The 23,129-nt window shown below is 45.8% G+C and overlaps 11 protein-coding genes across 11 annotated transcripts; 5 read left to right on the top strand and 6 right to left on the bottom strand.

The window, feature by feature from the left end:
- Positions 1-1,259: 1,259 nt before the first annotated feature.
- On the bottom strand, positions 1,260-2,556 carry N7466_010299 (FAD-dependent oxidoreductase; the record flags this gene model as incomplete). Its single annotated transcript, XM_057169688.1, has 2 exons — positions 1,260-2,480; positions 2,539-2,556. 2 exons carry the CDS (start codon positions 2,554-2,556, stop codon positions 1,260-1,262), a joined length of 1,239 nt encoding a protein of 412 aa, XP_057017079.1.
- Positions 2,557-3,155: 599 nt separating this feature from the next.
- N7466_010298 (NAD binding Rossmann fold oxidoreductase) lies at positions 3,156-4,564 on the top strand (the record flags this gene model as incomplete). Its single annotated transcript, XM_057169687.1, has 5 exons — positions 3,156-3,438; positions 3,520-3,615; positions 3,717-4,120; positions 4,197-4,284; positions 4,341-4,564. The coding sequence occupies 5 exons, from the start codon at positions 3,156-3,158 to the stop codon at positions 4,562-4,564; spliced, it is 1,095 nt and encodes a 364-aa protein (XP_057017078.1).
- Positions 4,565-4,906: 342 nt separating this feature from the next.
- N7466_010297 (uncharacterized protein) lies at positions 4,907-5,905 on the bottom strand (the record flags this gene model as incomplete). Its single annotated transcript, XM_057169686.1, has 1 exon — positions 4,907-5,905. One exon carries the CDS (start codon positions 5,903-5,905, stop codon positions 4,907-4,909), a length of 999 nt encoding a protein of 332 aa, XP_057017077.1.
- Positions 5,906-6,910: 1,005 nt separating this feature from the next.
- Positions 6,911-7,779, top strand: N7466_010296 (uncharacterized protein; the record flags this gene model as incomplete). The annotated part of the gene is made up of 2 exons (XM_057169685.1): positions 6,911-6,948; positions 7,044-7,779. 2 exons carry the CDS (start codon positions 6,911-6,913, stop codon positions 7,777-7,779), a joined length of 774 nt encoding a protein of 257 aa, XP_057017076.1.
- Positions 7,780-8,399: 620 nt separating this feature from the next.
- N7466_010295 (FAD-binding monooxygenase) lies at positions 8,400-9,966 on the bottom strand (the record flags this gene model as incomplete). Its single annotated transcript, XM_057169684.1, has 6 exons — positions 8,400-8,577; positions 8,643-8,787; positions 8,843-8,990; positions 9,053-9,346; positions 9,409-9,664; positions 9,731-9,966. The coding sequence occupies 6 exons, from the start codon at positions 9,964-9,966 to the stop codon at positions 8,400-8,402; spliced, it is 1,257 nt and encodes a 418-aa protein (XP_057017075.1).
- Positions 9,967-12,600: 2,634 nt separating this feature from the next.
- On the bottom strand, positions 12,601-12,804 carry N7466_010294 (uncharacterized protein; the record flags this gene model as incomplete). Its single annotated transcript, XM_057169683.1, has 1 exon — positions 12,601-12,804. One exon carries the CDS (start codon positions 12,802-12,804, stop codon positions 12,601-12,603), a length of 204 nt encoding a protein of 67 aa, XP_057017074.1.
- Positions 12,805-14,172: 1,368 nt separating this feature from the next.
- N7466_010293 (fungal specific transcription factor domain-containing protein) lies at positions 14,173-16,001 on the top strand (the record flags this gene model as incomplete). Its single annotated transcript, XM_057169682.1, has 4 exons — positions 14,173-14,484; positions 14,535-14,867; positions 14,925-15,380; positions 15,444-16,001. The coding sequence occupies 4 exons, from the start codon at positions 14,173-14,175 to the stop codon at positions 15,999-16,001; spliced, it is 1,659 nt and encodes a 552-aa protein (XP_057017073.1).
- A 553-nt stretch (positions 16,002-16,554) lies between these two features.
- N7466_010292 (nitrilase) lies at positions 16,555-17,764 on the top strand (the record flags this gene model as incomplete). Its single annotated transcript, XM_057169681.1, has 2 exons — positions 16,555-17,434; positions 17,499-17,764. 2 exons carry the CDS (start codon positions 16,555-16,557, stop codon positions 17,762-17,764), a joined length of 1,146 nt encoding a protein of 381 aa, XP_057017072.1.
- A 177-nt stretch (positions 17,765-17,941) lies between these two features.
- N7466_010291 (uncharacterized protein) lies at positions 17,942-18,380 on the bottom strand (the record flags this gene model as incomplete). Its single annotated transcript, XM_057169680.1, has 4 exons — positions 17,942-18,011; positions 18,067-18,141; positions 18,235-18,296; positions 18,369-18,380. 4 exons carry the CDS (start codon positions 18,378-18,380, stop codon positions 17,942-17,944), a joined length of 219 nt encoding a protein of 72 aa, XP_057017071.1.
- A 1,378-nt stretch (positions 18,381-19,758) lies between these two features.
- On the top strand, positions 19,759-22,499 carry N7466_010290 (putative C2H2 finger domain protein; the record flags this gene model as incomplete). The annotated part of the gene is made up of 2 exons (XM_057169679.1): positions 19,759-22,063; positions 22,165-22,499. The coding sequence occupies 2 exons, from the start codon at positions 19,759-19,761 to the stop codon at positions 22,497-22,499; spliced, it is 2,640 nt and encodes an 879-aa protein (XP_057017070.1).
- Positions 22,500-22,853: 354 nt separating this feature from the next.
- N7466_010289 (dolichyl-diphosphooligosaccharide--protein glycosyltransferase subunit 4) lies at positions 22,854-23,048 on the bottom strand (the record flags this gene model as incomplete). The annotated part of the gene is made up of 1 exon (XM_057169678.1): positions 22,854-23,048. The coding sequence occupies one exon, from the start codon at positions 23,046-23,048 to the stop codon at positions 22,854-22,856; it is 195 nt and encodes a 64-aa protein (XP_057017069.1).
- Positions 23,049-23,129: the final 81 nt, after the last annotated feature.

The raw sequence follows: 23,129 nt of genomic DNA, 5'->3' as shown, positions 1-23,129 counted from the left end.
CACAACAATAAATAAGCAGAAAGAACTTCGTACTTACAGTGTGACTTATTACAGGGAGGTTCCAATTGATTGTGATTGTCTCTGTTTTTGGAAGTATCATGTGAGGTATTGCGTGATTGTCCACCACTTCTTGTCACGGCGTTTTTGATCTTGCGTAGGAATTCAGACATCTCTGTTAGATCACTTGTCATCTTTAGAAAAAATCTCAAATGAATATTTTCTGTGTTTAGCCCATGCGTTTATTCAAACAGAAATCAAGTATGACGTCAACTTATTCCTACCTATCCATGGTCCATGGTCCATGGCAGACGTCCATGGTCCATGGATGACGCGAACATATTTCTAGCTTCTAAGCCTGAGCTCTATAGGTAGAGATAAGTTGAGGAAATATAACTGTACTAGTGGTGCCTATGAAACATTGAAAGCGAGTTATACTATGAGAATGAAGATGGCGAGCTCAAGGGTTTTGGAGCGAAACATTGTCCATTTTATCTGTCTTCAGGAATATTGTTCGCGCTCAAACCGATGCTTCCCATGTTCTATTGTCTATATATAAGGCTGGAGCCAATGAGAGATCCACTTCCCGATTAGGCAAGGCGCTGGATACTCACAACAGTGCAACGGGAGACCCGTTTCCTGTTTGGGCCTAGGGAAAAATGACAAAAGTACCAGTTGACTGCTTAGCTCCGGAATTCAGAGCACTTGAGGTATTTAACTCCGTAGTTATCCTGAAATCCGGACAAACAAAGAATTCGAGAACCATGGGTTATCTCGTATCAGTCGGGCAATCGCCTATGCGAAATATCGCAAGATTCCTACCGCCGAGATCTCCGAGAATTTTGGAGCTTGACTAGTGGACGTTAAATGGGATCTCTGATTTGCAGATCTTCATTGATTATCTTCATTGATTGATCGTAGTGGATCCATCGACCCTTGAAAGGCTATTCATCAATAACGCAGTTAATGAGCCGTGGCCCCCGGGGGTTGGAACATAGTATGCTTATGTACCTCGCCAGGATTTAGAGAGAGAGTTTAGCTAGACGGGCGAACTACAGTGTTCGTACTTAGCTAGGATTGATATAATAATACTCAGAAATCTTGATTGGCGCTAAACTGAGCAGCATCGATCTTCAATGTTGTTTAGAAAATCCCAACCTTGGAAGTAAGCATCTTTACATAACGAAGCACATAATCAACGCGATGATCTTATGACTACGCTGTAGCAGAAGATATGACAACGCCAATAAGACCCATTATTTTCAAAGCTTTGTCTCAATAATGTTGTAGGAATAATCGTCCATCCGTGATTTATCGCGCCATTGGGCGGCTAGAGTCTCTTCCCGCGTTTGAGACATAGTAGAGTCCATTTTCGTTCGGAGGTTTCCAGAACGAACTGCGCCTTGGGAGATTCTTTCAATCCGGGGGCGTCTTATCTTTTCATATAGACTGAAAGCATCGGCCAGCTCAATGGGTTGACTTTCGAGTAGGCGCGAAAGCAAGAAAACATCCTCCAATGCCATTGAAGTTCCTTGGCCAAGATGGGGCGGCATAGCATGAGCAGCATCACCAAGCAGAATAGAACGGCCAGTGAACCACTGGCAGGATGAAGACATTTTGTAAATTGGATAGAATTTGATGGTCTCAGTCGCCGAGATTAAGCCCCTCAGAGCATTTCCCCATTCACCGGCCACGCTTTTTAGCGTGTCAAACAAACCAGACTTGAGATTCTCAACGTCCTTCTTACCGAAAGCTTCCCAGCCATCACGACTGCCACCATCCTTTGGCATTTCAACCTTTCGGGAGAAGAACCAATATAGATAGTCGCTGGAAGCTGTGCAGGGGATGACAGAGAATAGTCCATCAGAGGAGAAGCTCATTCGCATGGTCGGCTTGGCATCCGGTGGAAAGGAGAGAGCTGTGGATGGCAATATCGCAAACATATTTGACACGCCGGAATACTCAGGCTCGACCCGAGGGTCGACATGCAGCTTGCGTACGGCGGAGTGAATACCATCACATCCGAGGAGGATGTCAGCCGAGTCATCAGTACCGTCGGCAAAAATGACTTTGACAGTCTCCTTCGTCTCGATAACATCTGTCAATTTCTTGCCAAATAAGACGAGAATTTTTTCACGTTCCACAGCGTCCATAAGAACGTCGATGAGATCTGATCTCAACACTCGCCACACGCCAAACCCAGTGGCTTTCTTGCAGGATTCTCCCATTTCATGTTCAATAGGAGAAGATCCTTGTGTAGCTGAGGTAACGGTCAGCAAGGAGACCGAGGCAGCTCGGGCGTTGAGAGCGTCGTAGAGCCCAAGCTCATTGAACAATCGAATGCCATTAGGAGGGATATTGATGGCGCCACCAATTGTTGATGGCTTTTCACGGATCTCGTAAACAGTGCTGTCAATTCCGTTTTCCCGCTTCAGACGCAAAGCAGATATTAGCCCTGCTGGGCCACCGCCGATGATAACTGCCTGTGATCTCGTCTGTCAGGAAGGGTATCAACAGCGCACAACGAAGCATGAAACGTACCCGTTTGATTGTTGACATTTTCTTCGTTTGGATACCTTTTCCGCAAAAAAAGAAAATAATGCTTATATCACCAAAGGCTGAAATTTAAAGAATGCTCGCAGGGTCAGGTACCTTAAAACTGGAAGACGGTGTGCCGAATCCTGCACCTGTTGTCAGCAAATCCGACCCCGCGGGACATCACGGCTGTTCGGCAACTGGCTGTTCGGCACGAAGCTTCAATGACCGATCATGGCAAAATTTTCTTGTGGATCCGCAATACTCCTGGATCTTAGGCTTTATTAGGTTAGAAAATCAATAATTTTACGAAGTACAAAGAGTCTCTTCAACGAGGATTTTCTTTATTCACGCGGATCCGCGGGATTCCGCGGCGCTATGTGGGGCAAACCACCGGACTTACAGCATCTCGGAATTAAGCTTATGGAGACTGGAGTATATCGGATTCGGAGGTTCTAGGGTTTGAGGCTTGGATGTTACAAAGAAAAAAAAAATAACAAAAATTATTATGGAAGCCTATATCATTTCTTCAAATGTTTCTCCCTCTGTTTTGATTTACACCCTCCTAGACTTATTTGAGATCAGCATCATAAGGGGCTTCTTGCTCTACCCTTGCTATCCAGATGACTTCAAAGACTTGGAAAGTGGGTATTGTTGGATATGGGTTGAGCGCCAAGGTATTTCATATACCATTTATCAATGCTCTGCCTGAATTTACCTTGTATGCGATCGTACAACGAAATCCGAGAGAGGGAAACGATGCAGCAAAAGATTTCCCTACAGTGAAATGCTTTCGTGATCAAGAAGACTTATTCCAGGATAGTATGGTGGATGTGGTGGTGATTTCTACTCCGACTGATTCCCATTTCCCATTGGTCAAGTCAGCGCTTCTTGCACAGAAACATGGTATGGATTCCCCTTGGGACTTTTCGATGGAATTCCAGATCAAATCCTTATCCCATTATGCTGACATTAAATCAACCTTAGTGGTTTGTGAGAAACCGTTCACGCGTACAGCCAGTGAGGCTGATGAGCTTGTAGCCCTAGCCGATGCAGAACAGAAGCTCCTCACTGTGTTTCATAGTAAGTCATGTGAATGCTTTCGTGCTCCCATAACAAGTCCCGCCGATCCGACCTTTTTACACCCCTTTAAATCAACTACTGACATGCCTCATTCAAACCAGATCGTCGCTGGGATACCGATTTTGTCACCTTGGTCGAGTTGATGAACAATGGCGCATTGGGTCAAGTCACCGAATACGAAACGCGCTTTGAGTTCCCCCATATCAAGCAAGCCGTCCAAAATCTTCCAATCGTGACAATTGCCAACGCACAGATCAATGCAGTTTATGATTTGGGAACACATCTTCTAGATCAGGCGGTCCAGATATTTGGCTTTCCCCAAAGAGTGACTGGCTTCATTGGCGATCAAACGCAAGAAGAGGGTTCGTCTGAATCAAACAACATTTTCACAGTGCTGATGCACTACGAGAACGACGTACTTGTTACTGCGAAAGCTGGGAGAATTAGTCCGGATGAGAAGCCCCTCCGTTTTTCTGTCGGGGGAGATAAAGGAAGCTTCAAGAAAGTATGAGCGCCCCACTCCTGCCTCTTTTTATTGATCTGAAGCAAGATCCAGACTAATAAGACAATGAGCCATTTAGTTCTACATGGATATACAGAAGGAACATATCATGGTGGGAAAGTTTCCTGGCGACGCTGGATTTGGCCTCGAACCAGTGGAAAGATATGGTGAGTTCATAAATGATGCACTGACAATCCAATTTCTAACATGACACGATGAAAAGAAATCCTCCCTGCCGAGAAAAATGACGGATCTGTCTATCAAGAGATGATTAAAACTGTTCAACGACCACCCACCTGGGCTGAATATTACCGAAAGTTAGCCTATGCTCTAAGTGGACAGGGAGCTGTACCTGTGAGCGGCGCTGAAGCTCGTGATATTATTCGGATTATCGAATTGGCATTACAGAGTTCAAAGCTGGGAGAAAGCTTAGCTTTTTCTCGGTGATCCCGAGTTAATTGAAAGGTACATATTTGAGTATCGGGGGGAAGCTCTAACTTGGGAAAATAGACATGCATACTACGCAGTAAGCACTTGTGAGATTTATTACGTAGTAGTAGATAGTTCAAATGTTCAATTTTCCAAAGCGATCATGTTATTTAAATTGAAAATACATAGTCGTACATGTTACAGTAGTCACCAAAGCAAACTACACATGCATATATCTAACACCAGTAGGAAATACACCAAAACTGCTTTCATCTTAGGATACATCACACCAGATGGATAGTAATGTGAAACAATCCATATCACCATCTCCTATACTTTAAAATATGGTCCTGGTGCGATCTAGCTCAGCTGGATTTCCAACAGTTGCGCACCGACCGCGGTATCAGTACCATTGACGTCAACGTTGACAGCACTAGCACCACCAGTAGTAACGTAGAGCTTGTTCAACTGGCCTTCACCCCGTCCAAAGAATGCACCGGTAGGCTCAGCAATTTCAGTTGAGTCATCAGCACCAGCGATGATCTCACCCCCGACAGCAGTTCCGTTTTGGGTAAATATAACCTGCTCAATAGTGTTTCCGGCAGCAGTAGCTAGATAAGCGAACTTATATTCTGCACCATAAGTCTCATTCAGAGCGAATCCATTAGGGGCGATAGCGAAATCATCAAACTGGCTACCCTGGTAGACCAGCTGCCCAGTGCCAGCAGTAACATTGGGGTACAGCTCGGCACGGTACAAAGCACCGTTAGCAGTCCAGTAGACAAAGCCATCCGAGACTTTGATACCATTGATAGAAGACATCAGGCTAGTCTGCGTGATGGCCTCCCAGGTGCGGCCAGTCAGGGTATCAATAGCGAAGATGGAATCCTGGTAGGAGGCACTAGCGAGGAGGATGGTTTCGTTGAATGCGGTTAGACCGTTGAACCCTGTAGGTGCCGTGGGGCGGCAGACAAGCCGGATTTGAGGGTGTTCGCTGTTCTTGTTGAAATCGACTTCCCAGATGTGAGTGGCATTCTTGGGGGGATCGGTGATGTTGTCGGATGTGGTATTCGCTCCGGCCACGTAGAAGACGTCATGGGCTCCCTCTGTGATGCCAGCGAGACCCAGAACAGGGGTAAAGTCCGTGATCACTTTCTTCTTCGGATGCTTCTCGCGGGGGTCAAAAGCAAGGAGGTTGGCTGGAGGACCGATCTCGGTGGCTAAAATAATTCCATTAGATCGAGTTGCAAGATTCTCCAGCCAGGTGTCGTTAGAAGCGAATTGATAGACGGTGCGTGTCTTAAGCTCGGAAGCTGCAGCTGCACCAAGGCACAGGGCCAAGGAAATGATGGAACGCATGGCGGAATCAATTGAGATTGCGACGGAGATGGGATGAACAGCTTCGGGGACAGTGGACTGGCGATCATCCAAACTTCCGCAAAACCTTGGGGGGGGGGGGGGGGGGGTATGGGGATTTATACTTGCAGATCTAGCATCGCGGTGGCACCATTCATGAATAACACATACTGGATAAGGCCGAACGATCGGGTTATTCTTCAGTGAATTTAGACTGTGACACGACAGACACAGGCAAGATCAGCAAGATCAGCCAAAGTGGGGAGATTCTATGGATTCAGAACGCGCGCCTTTGATTGCATTGAGAAAAGTCGGCCGATGTTTGAGCGGAGTTAAATTCTCAAAAGAGCCATCTTTCCGGAATTAAGGCATATCAATCTAACCAACAAATTAAAGGTTACGCGTTCTAAGGTTCCTTCCGTGCAGAAGCTTGAACTAGTTATATTCTTCCTATACTATGTAATAATAGTAATATGTGTTTAGAGATAATTTCTAGATGCAGAACTCAGCATTAAATACCCATGATACCGTGTTGGTTTTGAATTCTGTTAGAATACTGTAGGAAGACTAGCGATTTCCAAATACCTGCTGTAGAATACCGAATGAATTTGAAATACCAGATATTTTCTGAATACCTTCGCTGATACAGTATTTGAAACTGACTTGAGTTGTTGCAAATTGGTTAATCTGCGTTTATATACCATATCTATGACGGACTCTAAGGGATCGGTATGTTTTTTTTTTTTTTTCATCGAAAGCTTAAGAAGAAAAGAAATTACGACTCTAATCAATACTACAATTCCCTATATTTGAGATGAGCTAGTAGTTATCGATGCTATCATTTCAGCGTTTCTCAAATCATGACTAAGCGCCCCCGGATCTTGGAAATGGGGAGAGCTTATTACGCATCATCATTTTTGAACATAAGCCTCCTCTCATATCTTCAACTGAGGAATAGTTTCTACACTTTTCTCCCTACTCCTCACCCCTCATTAGGCCTCTCTCATCATGGCTTCCTCCTCGAAACCCCCGAGCTCCCTGCTCTAGTGAGTGTCTTCCCACGATACCTACCACCAACTTTGGAACCTCATGGACTTCCAAGTTTCCAGCATGAAGCATTCTAACCACTTATCACAACCAGTTCCTGCATCGCACACCGCTCCACAATTCTGGCCGAGCATTCCTCTCCAGGATCATCATCAACCTCCGCCTCCTCCCTCGCATCCATCATCCTCCCCAAAATCACCCACGACAAGCCACAGAAGTTAACATTCACCCATGAACGCCTGTTCATCCACTACATCGCCGACTCGCCAACCGGCGGGTCCCCAGACGAGCAAAGCGGACGTACCGAGCAAAACTCCTTCGCACCCATAAGCTACATAGTAGTAGCATCCGCCGAACAAGGCCGCCGCATCCCCTTCGCCTACCTCCTAGAAATGAAACGGAAATTCCTCTCCGCCTACCCACCCTCCAGCACAGATTTCTCCTCGCTACCGGCATACGGCTGCGCGGCATTTAACACAGACCTCCGCGCCCTGCTCCAGACATACAACACCGCTCCACCGGCAGACTCCCTCGCGTCTGCGCGCCTTGAGATTGACAGCGTGCGCGACATCATGACGGAGAATATTGAACGTGTTTTGGAACGTGGCGAGCGCATTGATTTGCTGGTTGATAAGACTGACCGACTGGGTGGGAGTGCGCACGATTTCCGCATCCGCAGTCGAGGCTTGCGTCGGCGCATGTGGTGGAAGAATATCAAGCTGATGGTGCTCCTCGGCTTTGTGGTGATTTTCCTCCTGTACCTGTTTATTGGGTTTGGATGTGGATTGCCAGCGTGGTCGAAGTGTGTCGGACGTAAGAACAGCGAGTGATTTCTTGAAACTCCGCATATGTGGAGTATGGTGTCACCTCCCTATCTGCACTCGGCAACTTGAGCAAGCGTGGCTCTTGCATTTCTTGTCACTTTGGTTGACTCACCTACATCTAACGTATGATATGATAGTTCTTGCGTTAATCGCCTCGTGACCAACGGCTGTTGCTGTTTTCGGGTTTCTTTTATTTTAACTCTTGTACATTGGCATTGGCCTTGGTTTTGGATTCCATATACCCGATCGAAGGAAGATTTCTCTGCAAATGCATTTTTCGCGTTCACAAGTTCATATTCGGTTTCTTGATACTATGTCACCTTGGATTTTATGTATTGTTTACTTTGACTGCACAGTTGTTAGGCAGAGGAGCGCCAAGAGGGAGGAAGTTGATTAAAAGCCAAAGAACACGAAGCACACGAAGCAACAAATAGTTTGATATTTGGGAAAGGATGAGGGCAAAGAATTTATTTATACTGATTTCTAAGTTGCCAGGACCTGCGAGGCCAGTGGATTGTAAATTACAAATATGATAGTTAACGCCATCCAAATGAACGATCAAGCACTTGAGCGTAATTCATTGATAGATATAGTAGCTATTCTAGAAAGACTCGGTATATCTAATCTCAGTCTGACACTGATGCCACATACTCTTCCCAGACCTTTCCAATATCGTTCTTGTAAATAAAATCTTTGTCACCATAGAGGAAATGGTCAATCTTTGCCTGTAAGAAAGTATCAAAGTCTTTGCTCTCGGCTTTGAATCCCTGCATTTTGGCGCCGATTCCGTCCAGATGCTCATACCTTGGGTCAATTGATATCAGTTATCAAATCAAAATGATTATCGAAATGGATTGCTCAAAACTCACATTCTGGCATAATACGGAGATCGGATCACGTTGAATATCTCCAGGGCATCCTGAACGGGTTGTGAAGCGAGTTGGGTATGTTCAAGTGCTCGAGCGAGAATCCATCCATCCTCCATCGCGAACGTCGCCCCAGACCCGAACGCACCTGTCTTAAAGTCAGTGTTCTGATATTTCACGGAGATATCAAACTTTTCATGTACCAGAAAGCGGATGACTAGCATCGCCAATCAGGGCAACCTTATTCCATCCAGTGATCTTCCCCAGGCGAGGCCCAGCAAAGGTAGCGAATTCCCCCCATTCACCTTCATTGACCGCATCCACTGCATCCCGTACTCGCTGATCAAATGTCTGAAAAAAAAAACCATCAGTATATATGCACTTTTTTTGCAATGGATCCGTTCTTATCGTACTGAGACACGAGATGCCACTTTCTCCCTAGTCGCCGGAATACCCCAAACAACAGTCTTCCCGGGAATTTCAGGTTCCTTATAAGATCTTACAGTGATCTCAAAGAATGGATCATCATTTTCACTCTCGTCATCTACATCCGAGAAGTACACATGACCAGCTTCGCCCCACCACCAAGCGGTCGTGGACGTGATGTCCGGGAGGTGCGCTAGGCGCGACCTGGGTACAATGGTACGGAATGCCGAATTTCCAGTAAAACGAAGCTGATGATCAGGAAACAGGACTCGTCGCACAATCTGAAAATTTCACCTTGTTAGCCAGGGACGATGACAATGAGAAGCGTGATCTTGGTACGAACGGAGTGTATTCCATCTGCACCGACAACTAGATCTGCATGTGCTTCGGTCTGGTCATCAAATACCAGGCGCACACCTCCACTGGGGAGATCCTCAAGAGATGTAAGCTTCTTGTTATACTGAATGAGACCCTCTGGCACTTTGTTTAGAAGAGCGGATTGGAGCCGCGTTCTGCGAGCACGGATTGCTCCCCGAGTATCTGCATCGGAGTTTTCTGGGTGCTGGGTAATGCTCAGAACCTTTCCAGTATAGGCATTCCTAATAAACGCCTGTAAGCATATGACTCAAATTCGTTTAACTTCATTTGTCGTTGTTATTGCTCACCGTTGATGCGTATTAGACTTCGACCCTCCCTTAACGCCATCACTGACCCCAAGTAAGTCCAAAATCTTCCACGCATTTGTGCTTAAGCTAATACCCGCTCCTGCCTCTCGGGGCTCGGTGTTCTTTTCGTAAAGCGATACCTGGAGAAATGGTAACTGAGATAGAGCAATGGCGGTTCCTAGTCCGCCAGGACCTCCACCGATGATAGCAACGGAAAGCAATGTACGACCAACCATTTCTGTCTTAGCATTCACAGGTATACTTTCTTATTCAAATGTTTCCCGCGGGCTCTAGTATGTTTAAATAAGTTACTGCCTAGACCTAATGTTGATTATCAATAATTCCGTCGTGCGGAGAATGTTGGATGGTCAAATAGCACGCCATAATAAGTCTGAATGTGTCATATGTCACTAGTATAGTCCCAAAGCCATGGACTCTGTTGGTTATTGGTCAAAGATTGGATTATTTCAGGAGATTACTACTCATGCCCACCATATTCTCTCTTTAATCTCCTATCAAGTATGTAGGCTGCCTTATCCATTGGATGCTTGATTTGTGAAAAGATTTATCTGATCGAAGGATACGGAGTACAACCTTGGAAGTATGTGTAGTAGTCACATAATTCCAAAAGTTCAAGTAAACATGAGTCATAGTACATCATTTCAAAGCGAGAACCATCGTTTGAAGATACCGATGCCCTGAGATTGCGTTAAACTATTGATGGTATACATACTCAAGTTTCTTTATACAAGCAAACATTGAGGATGTAAACCAAATCGTTACTTATTCCTAGCATCATCAAAATATTCTCCTGAATTTATCACAACAAAATTTTGGACCTCAAGATAACATTTGAACCGATTTTGACTCTACTGGGGAGAAAAAAACCACCCTTGAAGCCAGTCTATGTATTCAAGTTTACAAGGTTGCCCATCGGTGTTACAACCTTCAGAGTGCAAAGCAAATCTTTCTTAGCAAAAGAATTCATAAATTCATAGGCCAATGCCAATAAAAAACCCAGGAATGGGTGCAATATGCCATCGGGCTAAAAGAATCGTTGTCCAATACTCCTAGAAACCACCATTTGCACCCGGTCTGTTTTTGCAAACCAGTCGATACTACGCAACGAGGTCTTGAAATAGGTCTATTTGATGCCTGTATCAAGGTCAAGCCCTGATCCCACAGCCAAACTTTTCATTTTGTAATGCTAAAATCGAATTTAGTGTCAATCACATTTCATCAAAGACAAGAAGTTTGACTTACGTCAAATTCGGCTGAAAATGCCTTTATCTCTCCACTTGGAGCAAGGCGACAAAAATGCGAAAACCTCGTATCCGCAGGCGGCTTACCGATCCAAAGATACGATGTTTCGTACTCCCCCTTGATCAATCAGAGTCCCCAGCTATGGCGGCCGATAGAGGCCACCCCTATGTCATATCCCAATTTCAGTTTCTAACTTCACCGCCCTGTTTCCCGCCTGTATTGTATTTATCATGTACAGGAATATCTTAAGGGATTTGATCTGAATACGGGTCACTTTTAGAATAGACTTGAGAATAGACTTGAGAATAGACTTGAGAATAGACTTGAGGGTAGACTTGAGAGTAGTCTTGAGAAGGGACTTAAGAATGGATTATATGACTAGGATCTCAGCCTCTCTTTCTTGCCAGTTATTGTGATAATTTACCTAGAGAAAGTGAAGTAGTTAATATAATATAGCATTACTAATATATAATAGAATTCAAGGATTTATTTTATAATGCAGCGCTGAACTGCCTGAACATAATGGAGTTCAAAAACTAATATGAATTTGGAATTACTCGTAATTTACTCTCTGCCGGTCGGAAAGTTGAAATTGGGATTTGACCTAGGGGTGGCCTCTATCGGCCGCCATAGCTAAAGTCAATCAGAGTCCCCAGCTGTGGCATTTTCTTCGGACCCACTTTGGGCCTCTTAGCCAATCAGGTGCTGCAAAAAAAACACAGTTTCGCGCGTAGTAGAGGGCTTGACTTGATTGAATTTCTCCGTCTCCAAGCATCAAATCAAAGCCTCTCAATACCCGATTCTTGAGATTTATCTGAATCTGAGTTCCACGGGTCCGATAACCAAAAATGACATTTGTTGAGCGATTGGCATAAATGAGCTCAAATCCTGTAACTACAGAATTTCGGACTTTAAGGAGCGTAAAAACAGCGATGCTGATGACATCTCGGGAGAAGTGGACCACTTGGGAGTGTTTGGAACGACTAAAATGTTTTGCTACGTATGATCGAGATCTTGGTGAAAGTTTATATTCGTCCCAACAAAGAGTGTTGGGCAGCTGCTGAGAGTCGTCAAGGTCTGATGGAGTTGGGGGTAGTCTTTCATCCATCATGCATCTGAACCAAATCCATTCATTGTAGAGCCAATGTATTCTTAGGCCGGGGAGGTCACGGGCCATTCGGTTAACTGTGTTAGTGCATCGGTATATCAATCTCCAATTATCGTAATCTTCTTCAGCAAGAAATCCGAGATAGCCTCGTTCTCCATATAATGAAAATCGTGTTTTCCAAAAATATTGACTTTCGAATATAGGTACCATGGCCCTTGAAACAAGTCTCAATCTTAAATAGTCTGCAGTAGTTATGAAGGACGAGATGAGAAAGCGAAGTTCAAATGGAAGCAGGGAAAAAAAGTCCGTGGCTGGAGTGATGGTATTCAAAAAAATGCCAGATACAGTGTCTGCATGCATGTGTGGGTTTGGTGGTTTCGGTAGTTTCTTTTCACCTTCGTTGAATTGAGCTCGTCGGATATATTTGAGCGGTACTCGGCTGTGAATCGGAGTCGCTACTAATAAACCTATGTATTTAGACTTGTGGAGATGACAACCTTCAATGTTGGAAGATTTCCTTACCTGGCCACCTTGGTGAAAGAGGCGCCTCTTCAAGCAGTATTCGAAGCAACTTGTTGAAGTCAAAAACTCCATGACCGAGATGTCTCATCAAAATATCCCAGCAGATTGTATGGATGAAGTCATTGTCCTGACTAGGCTTGCCTCGCAGACTGCTTTTCTTGCTGTCGGTGGGGTCGGCCATGATTACTGTGATGCCCGGTATCTGAGATTTGGACGCAACAACCTGAACTGAATATAGTATGTCAGCAACTTTGAAACGTTCCCAGGCAAAGATTAACAGAGGTTCATCATGTGTGCTTACTGTCTTCCAAAGACAAGAGTTTCGACTGAACGCCCTTTATATAATTTTCCAACCTCCCACATGATATACACATTGGCGGAGTCGAAGGAGGGCTCATATTGGAAATGGAATAAAAGATTTTCCTTTCGGTTTGAGAGATCCTCCACGCCAACTCCAAATATATTAATAAATAAATAAAGCAGATTACATGCACATGTGTATTGATCATAATGAATTCATTCCAGGCCCTGTCATTGTTGGTAATCTATTTGTATTGGATCTGATACGTACCGAGTGTATTTTGGTAACTTTACAGACCATTTCGTCATCACCTCGGAGAAGTTCCAATGCAACTTCCGAAGGAACTTGCAATCACCGATATTTGTATCTATAAACATTTGAAACCTTCACTTTTCGTCTTTGGTTGCCGGTTTCGATTTAGTATTTGAAAACCCCTAGAATGCATGACCCTCATGTTCTATAGCCACAATGACCGATTCTAGCACCACTAGCAGGCTGAAACCGAAAGGAAAATTTTCATGTCAGAGATGTCGTCGGCGAAAACAAAAGGTATACCCCAAGTGGAGTTTTCTCCTGATGAATTGAAATACCAGGCTGATTCCATTATCATTTAATAGTGCAATCGGGAACAGCCATGCGATAATTGTGTGCAGGCACAGATAGGTAATGACTTGGATATGTGCTTGAAGCCAACAGGTGCAAAATGTGGATATTGATGCGTTCCAAAAAACCTTATCAGTCTGCGTCCCATCAGAACGTTTACAAAGGCGATCGATTTTTACTTCCCAGTAAGACTTTCCAGATGACCCCTGACTCCTGAAGCCCATCTCTCCAGTCTTGTCTCTACTCTGTCTCTATTTCTCTCTTCTTCCTCTTCCACAACGCAATCCAGTTATCATCCTATATCTGTGTCCCCTATGACAATTCTATTTTCAAATCTTACTAGCCAACTGGCTCTTAATTGCACTGAACTGACTTTTCCCCAGATATACACGGTCATTAGAGAATCGTATCCTTGAGCTAGAGGGACAAGCGAGTGAAATTCCACGTCTTCAAAGATCCGAATCCACCGAGGGCTCTTCTGTCGCTTCTCATGAAGAGAGGCGAATTGATACTATCTCTTCGCTATCGCGACCTCCTCAGCCGGCAGCATCGCCATTTGTCCATTCAACATCGGGAACCCCAATCACTAGCCAATCATCATCTTCAACCTTTCAAAATACGCCCCTCATCCGCAATTCCAAGTCCATGGTGAATGAGACATCAGAATCAATGGGCTCTGAATCAGTTGAGCGATCAATGTCTTCACAAGGCTTAAGATTCTCAGATCGGAGAGAACGGGATTTACTCAAAACCTATCTGGAACGAGTCAATCCTCGATACCCATTCATTCACGAAAAGAAATTGATGGAATGGTACTCTTCGTGGAAGGATTTGCAAGGATTCGGAGATGGGCTACCGGCTGATGAGAAATGGAAGTCGTTCTTCGTTCACATGGCTTTTGCAGTAAGCCTTCTCCTCACTGCTCAGGTATCGCCAGAAGAGAGACAATTGTCAAATGTAAGCTTGACTTTCCCTCTTTACATGGTTGCCAATTTCTAAAAATCCAGAATGCATACTCGGTTGCCATTTCATCCCTCGGGGCTGTGATTGAGAGACCTGATCCAGTCCTGCATGTTCAAGCATATCTAATGTGCACGATACATGCCCTTCATTCTCCTTCCTCCCATAACGTTCTGACCACTATTGCAACTACGATGCGATGTTGCGTGATATCTCAACTGCATCGATCTCAGTATGAACCTCGAGTTCAAGATGCCTCCGGTTTCCTCCAGCTTCAAATACGACGTCGAGTCTTCTGGTCTGCTTATGCAATTGATCGATTGATCAGCTGGATCTATCACGTTCCGTGCAGTCTCATGGATGAAAATATCCATATTGAGGTAAGTTCAACCTGACCCCTCCACGGTGCTTAAATACCATCGTAGCTAACGATGTAGCTTTTTGCAAACATGAACGACAATGAAATCGAGCAATGGCAGCCAAGAACCCAATTACAAGCAGATGTTGTGTCCGTCCCCCGACAAACACAAGTCTCTTCTGCTCTCCACCTGATTCGTGTGAGAAGAATTCAGTCGCGTATCCTTGCCATCATGATGCGCTCCGATTACGATACAATATTTGCACCAAATTATGAATGGAGACTGCACATGCTGAAAGAGCTAGACCAATGGAGAAATCAACTACAGCCCCATAGTGACCCGGAATCTCGAGGGTACACCAGTCAAGGGTGGGTTGGTATGGCTTATAATTATACAGTTTTACTCTTACACCGACCGACCAAGGAAAATGTCCGAGGGTTTGTCGGAGTGAAGTGCCTACAGGCCTGCGCAGATATTCTGTCTGTTTTTCGACAGTACCAAAAGGATCGACAGACAGCGCAGCTCTGGCCAGGGGTGAGTGATATCTTTCTTATATAACAAGACATCAAAATCCCACTAAATGATATGGACATCAAGCTTCTCAGTCAATTTGGCATCGGTATCACGCTTCTATATTGCCTTTGGGCAACGCCCCCATCCTATCGAACCGATGCATACTGTTCATCGGAACCACTATCAGCAATACGGACATGCTCTGTCATCCTTGCTGTGTTTGCAGAACAGTGGAGAGAAGCTGAGCCACTGCGCGATTTGTTCGATACTCTCTCCGCATCGATCCCGTATCACCATCTTGGTGTCGCAGGGCATACTAAAAATACACTCTCCGCCGAAGCAGCGAGTGTAATTCATGCGGCGTGGCCTCATATCACCTCGCTGGTCGTGAATGTGGATATCTGTAGGATGATCACTGAGATGGCTACTGAGGACTATCCAGGGGATGAGATCAACACCAATGATATCATCGCGTCGTGGCCTTCGGAGACTCACTGTCCTCAAACTTGTTACCTATGTCGAGACAAAATATTGACTCAAAACACACCTTTAATGGAGACTTTTGACTTACCCGAGCCAGGTGGCGGGCCACAAGATGATATATTTGCCTTTCCTGATCTGTTTGGATCTGTTGAGTTCTGAGCTTGACGGTATTTGGCTGTCATCAGTGCCACTTGACCCTTTCAAAGGATAGAAACACCAGCGATCTCGTTTTCGTGGACAAGCGCGCATCCGGGCAAGAGACTGAAACCCCTATTGCTCGGCTTCCAAGCTTCTTTCATTGACATCTGGAGTCTCTGCCAGGAAGATCAGAGCACTAATTTTCTGCATTTTCTGCATTTATTGCATGTTTCCATTTTCCATTTTTATCATTAACCAAACCGAAATATAACCATGCGGTTATATCCATATATTCATACCTACGGTTCCAACCTTCAATTTCCAATAAAGTAAGTATTGCTACTAGTTAACCACCGTACTTTTCGTAACGGTCGGGTCGCGGTGGGGAATGTGGGGTTTGATGGTTTGCCGATTCGGACTTTCAGCGCCGAGTGCACTCCTCATCGGAGATTCAAACCCCGATGACTCCAATTCCATTTCTCACATTCTTCCATGCCACGATTTTTATTGTTTCTTTATAACTATCAAACTCAAGAAGATACTGATTTTATCGAAATCCTCCACGTCAAATAAGATGCCCCAAAAATTAACCGTCGCCGTGGCCCAGGCCCGCACTCGTTCCGACCTACCATCCACTCTAGCTGCACTGAAGCGCATCACAGCCCAAAGCGCCTCTCGTGGTGTTCAACTCATTCTATTCCCTGAAGCCTATCTGGGTGGGTATCCGCGTACTTGCGACTTCGGTGCCGCAGTAGGCGCGCGTGGTGCTCATGGCCGTGATCAATTCTTGCAATACTTCCAGTCGGCGGTTGATCTAGGCGATACTCCGGCTGGAGCCGGCGATGACTGGGTAGAACGCAAGCTTCCCACAGCCTCGGGAAAGAATTATCGCGGAGACGGGACAAGAGAGTATCTTGAGCAGGTAGCCCAGGAGACTGGTGTCTTTATTGCGACCGGGCTGATCGAGAAAGCTGCCGGCACTTTGTACTGTTCAATGGTCTTTGTGGATCCCTCGCGCGGCATTCTTGGAAAGAGAAGAAAAGTCATGCCAGTGAGTTTCCACTCCTCCCAGGAATCTAATCTTGAATATAAGCGGGCTAACGTGCTCTGGATTTCCGTGAAAAAGACTGGTTCTGAACGTCTAGTTTGGGGACAAGGCTCGGCAGCGAGCTTGAAAGCCATCACTACTGAGATCAACGGTGTTAAGCTCACTATTGGTGGAGCGATCTGCTGGGAGAACTTCATGCCTCTTCTTCGACAGAGTCTGTATTCGCAGAATGTGAACCTTTATCTTGCTCCTACAGCCGATGCTCGCGATACATGGCTTCCCCTAATGCGGACTATTGGTGGTGAGGGACGCACGTTTGTCCTCTCGTCCAATCAATGCGTGCGCTACAATGAGCTTCCATCTTGGATCACTGATCATGCACCACCACAAGAAGGTTCGGCGGATGGTAAATTTTGCCTTGTTTTGTATATTTATCTATTTTACAATACAACTGCTAACAGGATGAACAGGAAGCCACTATATCTGCCGTGGTGGATCATCCATTGTTGGACCACTTGGGGAGGTTTTGGCTGGCCCAATCTGGGAGGTCTGTGTTGATGATACCATTGACGCCTTGGACCCGGCCAAGGAACAAGACGGTTTGGCCATCTCGGAAATCGACCTTGAGGATTGTGAGCGGGGTAGACTTGATATGGATGTTGCAGGTAGCTATTCTCGGAACGACGCGTTCAAGCTCACGGTAGAAGGACTTGACTTGAACCCTCCGCCGTTCTAGTTGCTACTGGGAGTTGGAATATGGACAGATAAGGGTTTTTTTTTGATATGTAAAAAAATCACAGAGGTCCAACATGTTTCCCAAATATACACTTGAAAGTCGATTCCAAGGTTCCACAGTGACATAATCATTTGAATTATAATGGAATTGATAGCATGGACGGTACTACCAATTGGTTTACTCATTTGGAGATAGAAATTTTACTCCTGGCAGTGCATCCAACTCGTTAATGGCATCTGCAGCGAGCCTACAGTGTTCATGTCAGACAATCTTCTCAGAATACGACCTCAGAACACACATACTCAACCCCAAATATCATCGGGGGAAGGGATCTGGTGGAGGGGTACTCTGATGTTCCAGTGTACTTCTTCAAAATGCTTGAGATATTCATAGTTGTCAGTCACTCCATCCATGAATTAGAACTTTGGAACCAAGGAGACTTTTTGATCATTTTCCAAGGTTGCACTTACTTGTTGACATTTTCTTTCTGGCCTTGCCACGCCTCCACATCCTTGAAGCTGATAGTTCCTTGCTATATAGATAGTTATCAGGAATTTTTCAATATTAGGGATAAATTTAGAGCTTAAAGAAAATTCAATTTTACCTTGCCGCTCATGATGCAGGTTCTAGGGTGAGTCTATCAATGTAAGAGCAAATTGTGAAGAAGTAGGAATTTCTTAAAACTCATCCATGGATGATCAATAGGGTGAGGGGCAATTTGCATAATTTTGGAACCTAGTAGAAGTGCCGAAGAAGGCAATGATGCAAGGGTTACTTTCATAAAGAAGCTTAGTAGTTGTGTGTGTACAATTACCTAAGTCAGGTGCCTCGTATTGAATGGTAGTCAGTATCATTGATCTAGTACATGCAGTTTATACTACTAGTACTTGGTAGATACGTAGCCCTAAGTTGTCATTATGTCTTTCAATATTGTGCGTGAATTGTGAATTCGTGATTATTCTAAGGACCCACTTTGTAGCCTGAAGGCTGGAAGAGTGTCATACACCGCTGTTCCCGACTCATTGCATAGATTACTATATCATAACATTTCTTCTATAGCGCTTATAGTATAGTATTGTGATGGATTGTGTTTTTTTAAGATATAAGACAACAATGATATACAAGATGTCCCTCACTTTCAAACCAACAACATCCTAGTCCGAAGACATCAGCGCCGGTCTGCAAGTGAGACAGAATCATTCCGTAGAATGACCCTGTGATTCGATATACGCCAGTCGTTTACCGAACCAACCATTTTAGGTCCGTCGAGCGGGGTTGGTACGGTGATAAATTGGCGGAATAATGCTAAGGGCAATAGGCATATTCAATTGCCAGGCCATAAGACAATGTTAGTGAGACTTAAGGTGTCCAGTGTTGCAAAATAAGCATCATAAACCAGATTGCAGACATGGAGCCCTAATTTCGTAGGGAGACATTTTGTCGGTAGAAGTCTCGCAGGGGTTCAATGAATTGGCTTGTTGATACAACAAGAGCCTGACGCATGAAACAAGATCATACCGACTGTATCTGGAGTCTTGTAGACCAGCCCATGATACCATTTGTTAGTGTGGCTTCAATCGATCGATTCACACAACCACAAAGGGTGAACGGAGTGGGATCAGACCAACTTCGGGTTTTGTAGCAAAGAAAACTTCGCGGTCACGTGAGCACACCCGCTTAATCAGTTCTTGTGATGTGATTGGCTACAGCTGCATCCCACTTCCGCGGCGCGTTCCGCGCGTTGCCCCCCTTCGCGAACAACCATCGTCGCATTGTTGCTTTGCTCCACCTCTCCAACTGGAATCCACACCGTTACCTGACCTACAGAGCCATTCAATGAAGTTTATCATCGGCTGACTGCTGTTGCTCTAAACCTCGTCCTGATTTGCTTCGTCCGTCCATCGAAAACTGCGTTCTTTGTCCTCGAATCGTGTCTCCGGATCGCCAAATGACCATGAGCTTATAGCTTTAGTTGGAATTTCCACACGGTAGACATGGAGGATGATGAAGATGATGCGAGTGGCTGGCCAGATTTGTATGCCAGCCCGTTGGTATATCCTCCATGGACGCACCCGGCGTTCGAGGAAGCCACACAGGCAGCACATGCAGCACATTTCCAGCATATCCAGCAACAGCAGGCTCGACAATGGAATCAGCATCATGGGCAAGCTCAACAGCAACCACAGCAGTCACACCAGTATCAAATTCATCGCCAACAACAGTCAGATCCGACCATCCAGGCGGACACGCACTTCGGACTCGACCAATCCTACTACCAACAGTTGGGAAATCGGGAGCACATGAAGCAGCCTGCGAGTATCCCACAAGAGGTCATGAATCAAGGCTTTGTGAGACCATCAGACATTGGTCTATCTCCTCGACACCACCAGGCAAATTCACGGAGAAATGCCACATCGCACGGACATGGCTATACGCCAGCCGATGCTATGCAGGTTTCAAGGCCAGTGAAGACTCAGAGAGTTGTTCAGAGTTCCTCTGCTTCACAAATATCTTCATTTCCGACTCCGCAGCCTGAGCGGACCATCATACAGGCAAATAAGCCCCCACTCCCACGTCGTCCGTATGGGGGTCATCAAAACCAGGCCTGGCATTCCGTGCAACCTACAAACCATCCCGGGTCAGCTTCTACTTCTGCACCGCCTGAAGAACACCGACCCTTATCCATTGGAGCCACTGGGACTCACGCGAGAGGTTTAAACACGCCCACAGGTCGGACCTCACTTGGCTCTCAACTCACGAGCCAGACACAACCTCATGCGACGAAGCCTTCTATGGGAGTCTTTCACCATCCATCCCAGAAACCGGTGGTCCCCACTTCGTACTATGTAAACTCAGGCCCACCTGTGCATCGTATCGCAAGTTTGGCACCAAACCCGCTACATAAACCACCCTCACAGCCCCGGCAAATAGCTCCTGGTCCATCGGGTCACACTTCCCTTGATAAATATTACAGGATCTTCCGGAGAGTTGTGCCACCCACAGTAACTCATGGGCTGCCTTCGGTGTTTCCCAAAATTCAGTCCAAACATTCAGGTATTGGGCAGGCTCAACAGCCTCGAAGCTCGCCGGGCATCACGCAAGGTCAACAGCCTCCAAAAAAGATGCGGAAACTTGACGATGGCACCAATCATACAAGCCGCCAAATCAAAGGGAATTATGGGCCACGAACGAAGAAGGCATCCTTGAATCTGCTTCGGGGTCAAGTCAGCATCGCTGAGCCCATAAAAGTCGATCAGAGGGACTTGAAAGAAAGCTATGATGTGGCGACAATCGCTCGAGATGTCATGATTGTTGCTGGAAAGCATCCATCTGAAAAGACTCTTAATCATCATCTTTTTGTCATTCACAAGTTGATACCGGCTGTGGACTATTCGGCAAACTTGGCGACACTTCGCTGGGATGTTATTGATCCGCTCATACATTCAGATCGCCAATCACCACGTGACCCGCTGCCCCACAACCCTTCTACGCGTCCACCTGCCGATACAATGGACGCGACCGCATCATCATTTCACTCTAATCCTCTCCCACGCCAGCCTTCTCAGCTACCTTCCGTACCTCAGGATAATTCCTATCATCCCAATCCTTCTTCATCAATTTCAGCTCCACCTCCACCTCCACCTCCACCTTCGGTACCTTGCTCCCGTGAGGCTACACCGGCCTCAACAAAACCTAAAGCAGCAACGGGGACGCCAATCGGGACGCCAATCGGGAAACCAATCGGGAAACCAATCGGGAAGCTAAACGAGACGCCAGTCGAGACTCTGAAGGTCGGGTTGAGCCCATGTTCGCAGAAAAAGGAATCCTCGGTGTCTCTGCAATTTAAATCACCTGGCAAATTGGCACGAACCAGAGAATATTCCCAACCGCAAGTTGTCATCTATTCGTCCCCGCAGAAAATGCCTCCTTTGAAAAGAAGAGTGGGCCGCCCTAAGATTGTCGATGCTATGGATGGAATTACGGATGACGCTGTGGATCAGTCTAGTGAAGAAAAGGTCGATAGCAGTTCCGTGGAATCTTCAACCTCCAAAGAGCAACACAGGGAGTATCCAGTATTCAAGTGTCTTTGGGGGGATTGTCAAAGAGAGCCTCACAGTCTTCTCTTGCTTCAGCGGCATGTGCTGAAATTCCATGTCCCAAACGATATCTATTGTCGCTGGGCCGGGTGCGATGTCAAAACCGGAATGTCATTTGTGCCTATGTGGTCCCATATGCGAGACAGCCATATCAAGGATTACGCGTGGAGTCTGGGAGATGGTCCTTCGGTGCCTTCACCTGGTGAGCAAACTGATACACATGCTCTTGGTAGTCCCATTGTGGACTCGCCTCTTTGATCTGTACGCTGCGAGATATATTCTAACATGAATGACTGCTATCAGGTGATGAATCAAAATTGCCTAAGGTTGACCAGTTCGATCTCTTTGATCGGCATGCGCGTGCAGGGACCGTGATACTCCCTGCTGATCCCAGCGTGGTTGACGCTTTCAGCCGAAGTCATGGCATCCACAACTCCAAGCAGAAGGCGGATATTGTCAAGAATGGAGGAATTCGCTGGAAGGAGACGGTTGGACCTGATCTTGATATCTTCGATCGCCCACTCTCCACCCCTGCACGTCAGGCTTCGAGTGACCTTACCGAGAGGGCATGGACTCCATCTGATCCTGCACCAGTGTCCCCCGGGGACAACACTGCTACTAGCAGCGACGACTCTTGATCATATGTACTACTAACTTATTTTATGTTTCTTTGTTCTCCGCTACTTGCAGTGAAGAGGCATGCTTTGATGGCGGGATGGGCTTTGGGAGTTTTTTTTTCTTGAATTCGGAGATACCCTCTACAGCATATTACAGTAGAAAGAGAATTTCAATCGCTCGGAATGAGCAACTTTCAAGTGGATTGGTATCTTAGACGATAAAACAAAACAAATTGGCCTCGCGGTGGTCGTTGGGGTATTGTACATGCACTGCTTTCTCTCCTTCCGAATCGCCAATCTCTCCAACCGTGGCGATTGGGTTCTTCCTATTCATTCCTTTTTCTCCGATATGTCATATTGTTTCTGATTGTCGACTCATTTGGATGGAGTTGTGGATCCGCTGGCCTTGTCTGATGGCACGGTGGTTTCGATGTTCTTGACTGGCTTGGCGACGGGAGTCTCTTCGTCATCGCGAGCATTGACATCGAGGAAGTGATAGAGAACGATCATCATCATAGCGCACGAGCCCAGGAAGATGGCAAGGCGGTAGAGGTCGTTGTCGGAGATCATGGTGGATTGGAGGGAGTATTGGATAGGAGTTGCGTAGATTGACCAGGAGTATAGTCAGGAGGTAATTGAGTCACAATGGGG

This window comes from Penicillium verhagenii (assembly GCF_028828195.1).
Source record: "Penicillium verhagenii strain IBT 33310 chromosome Unknown utg000010l_segment0_segment0, whole genome shotgun sequence".
Classification (NCBI taxonomy): Eukaryota; Fungi; Ascomycota; class Eurotiomycetes; order Eurotiales; family Aspergillaceae; genus Penicillium; species Penicillium verhagenii.
This window is presented reverse-complemented; position numbering and strand designations above follow the sequence as displayed.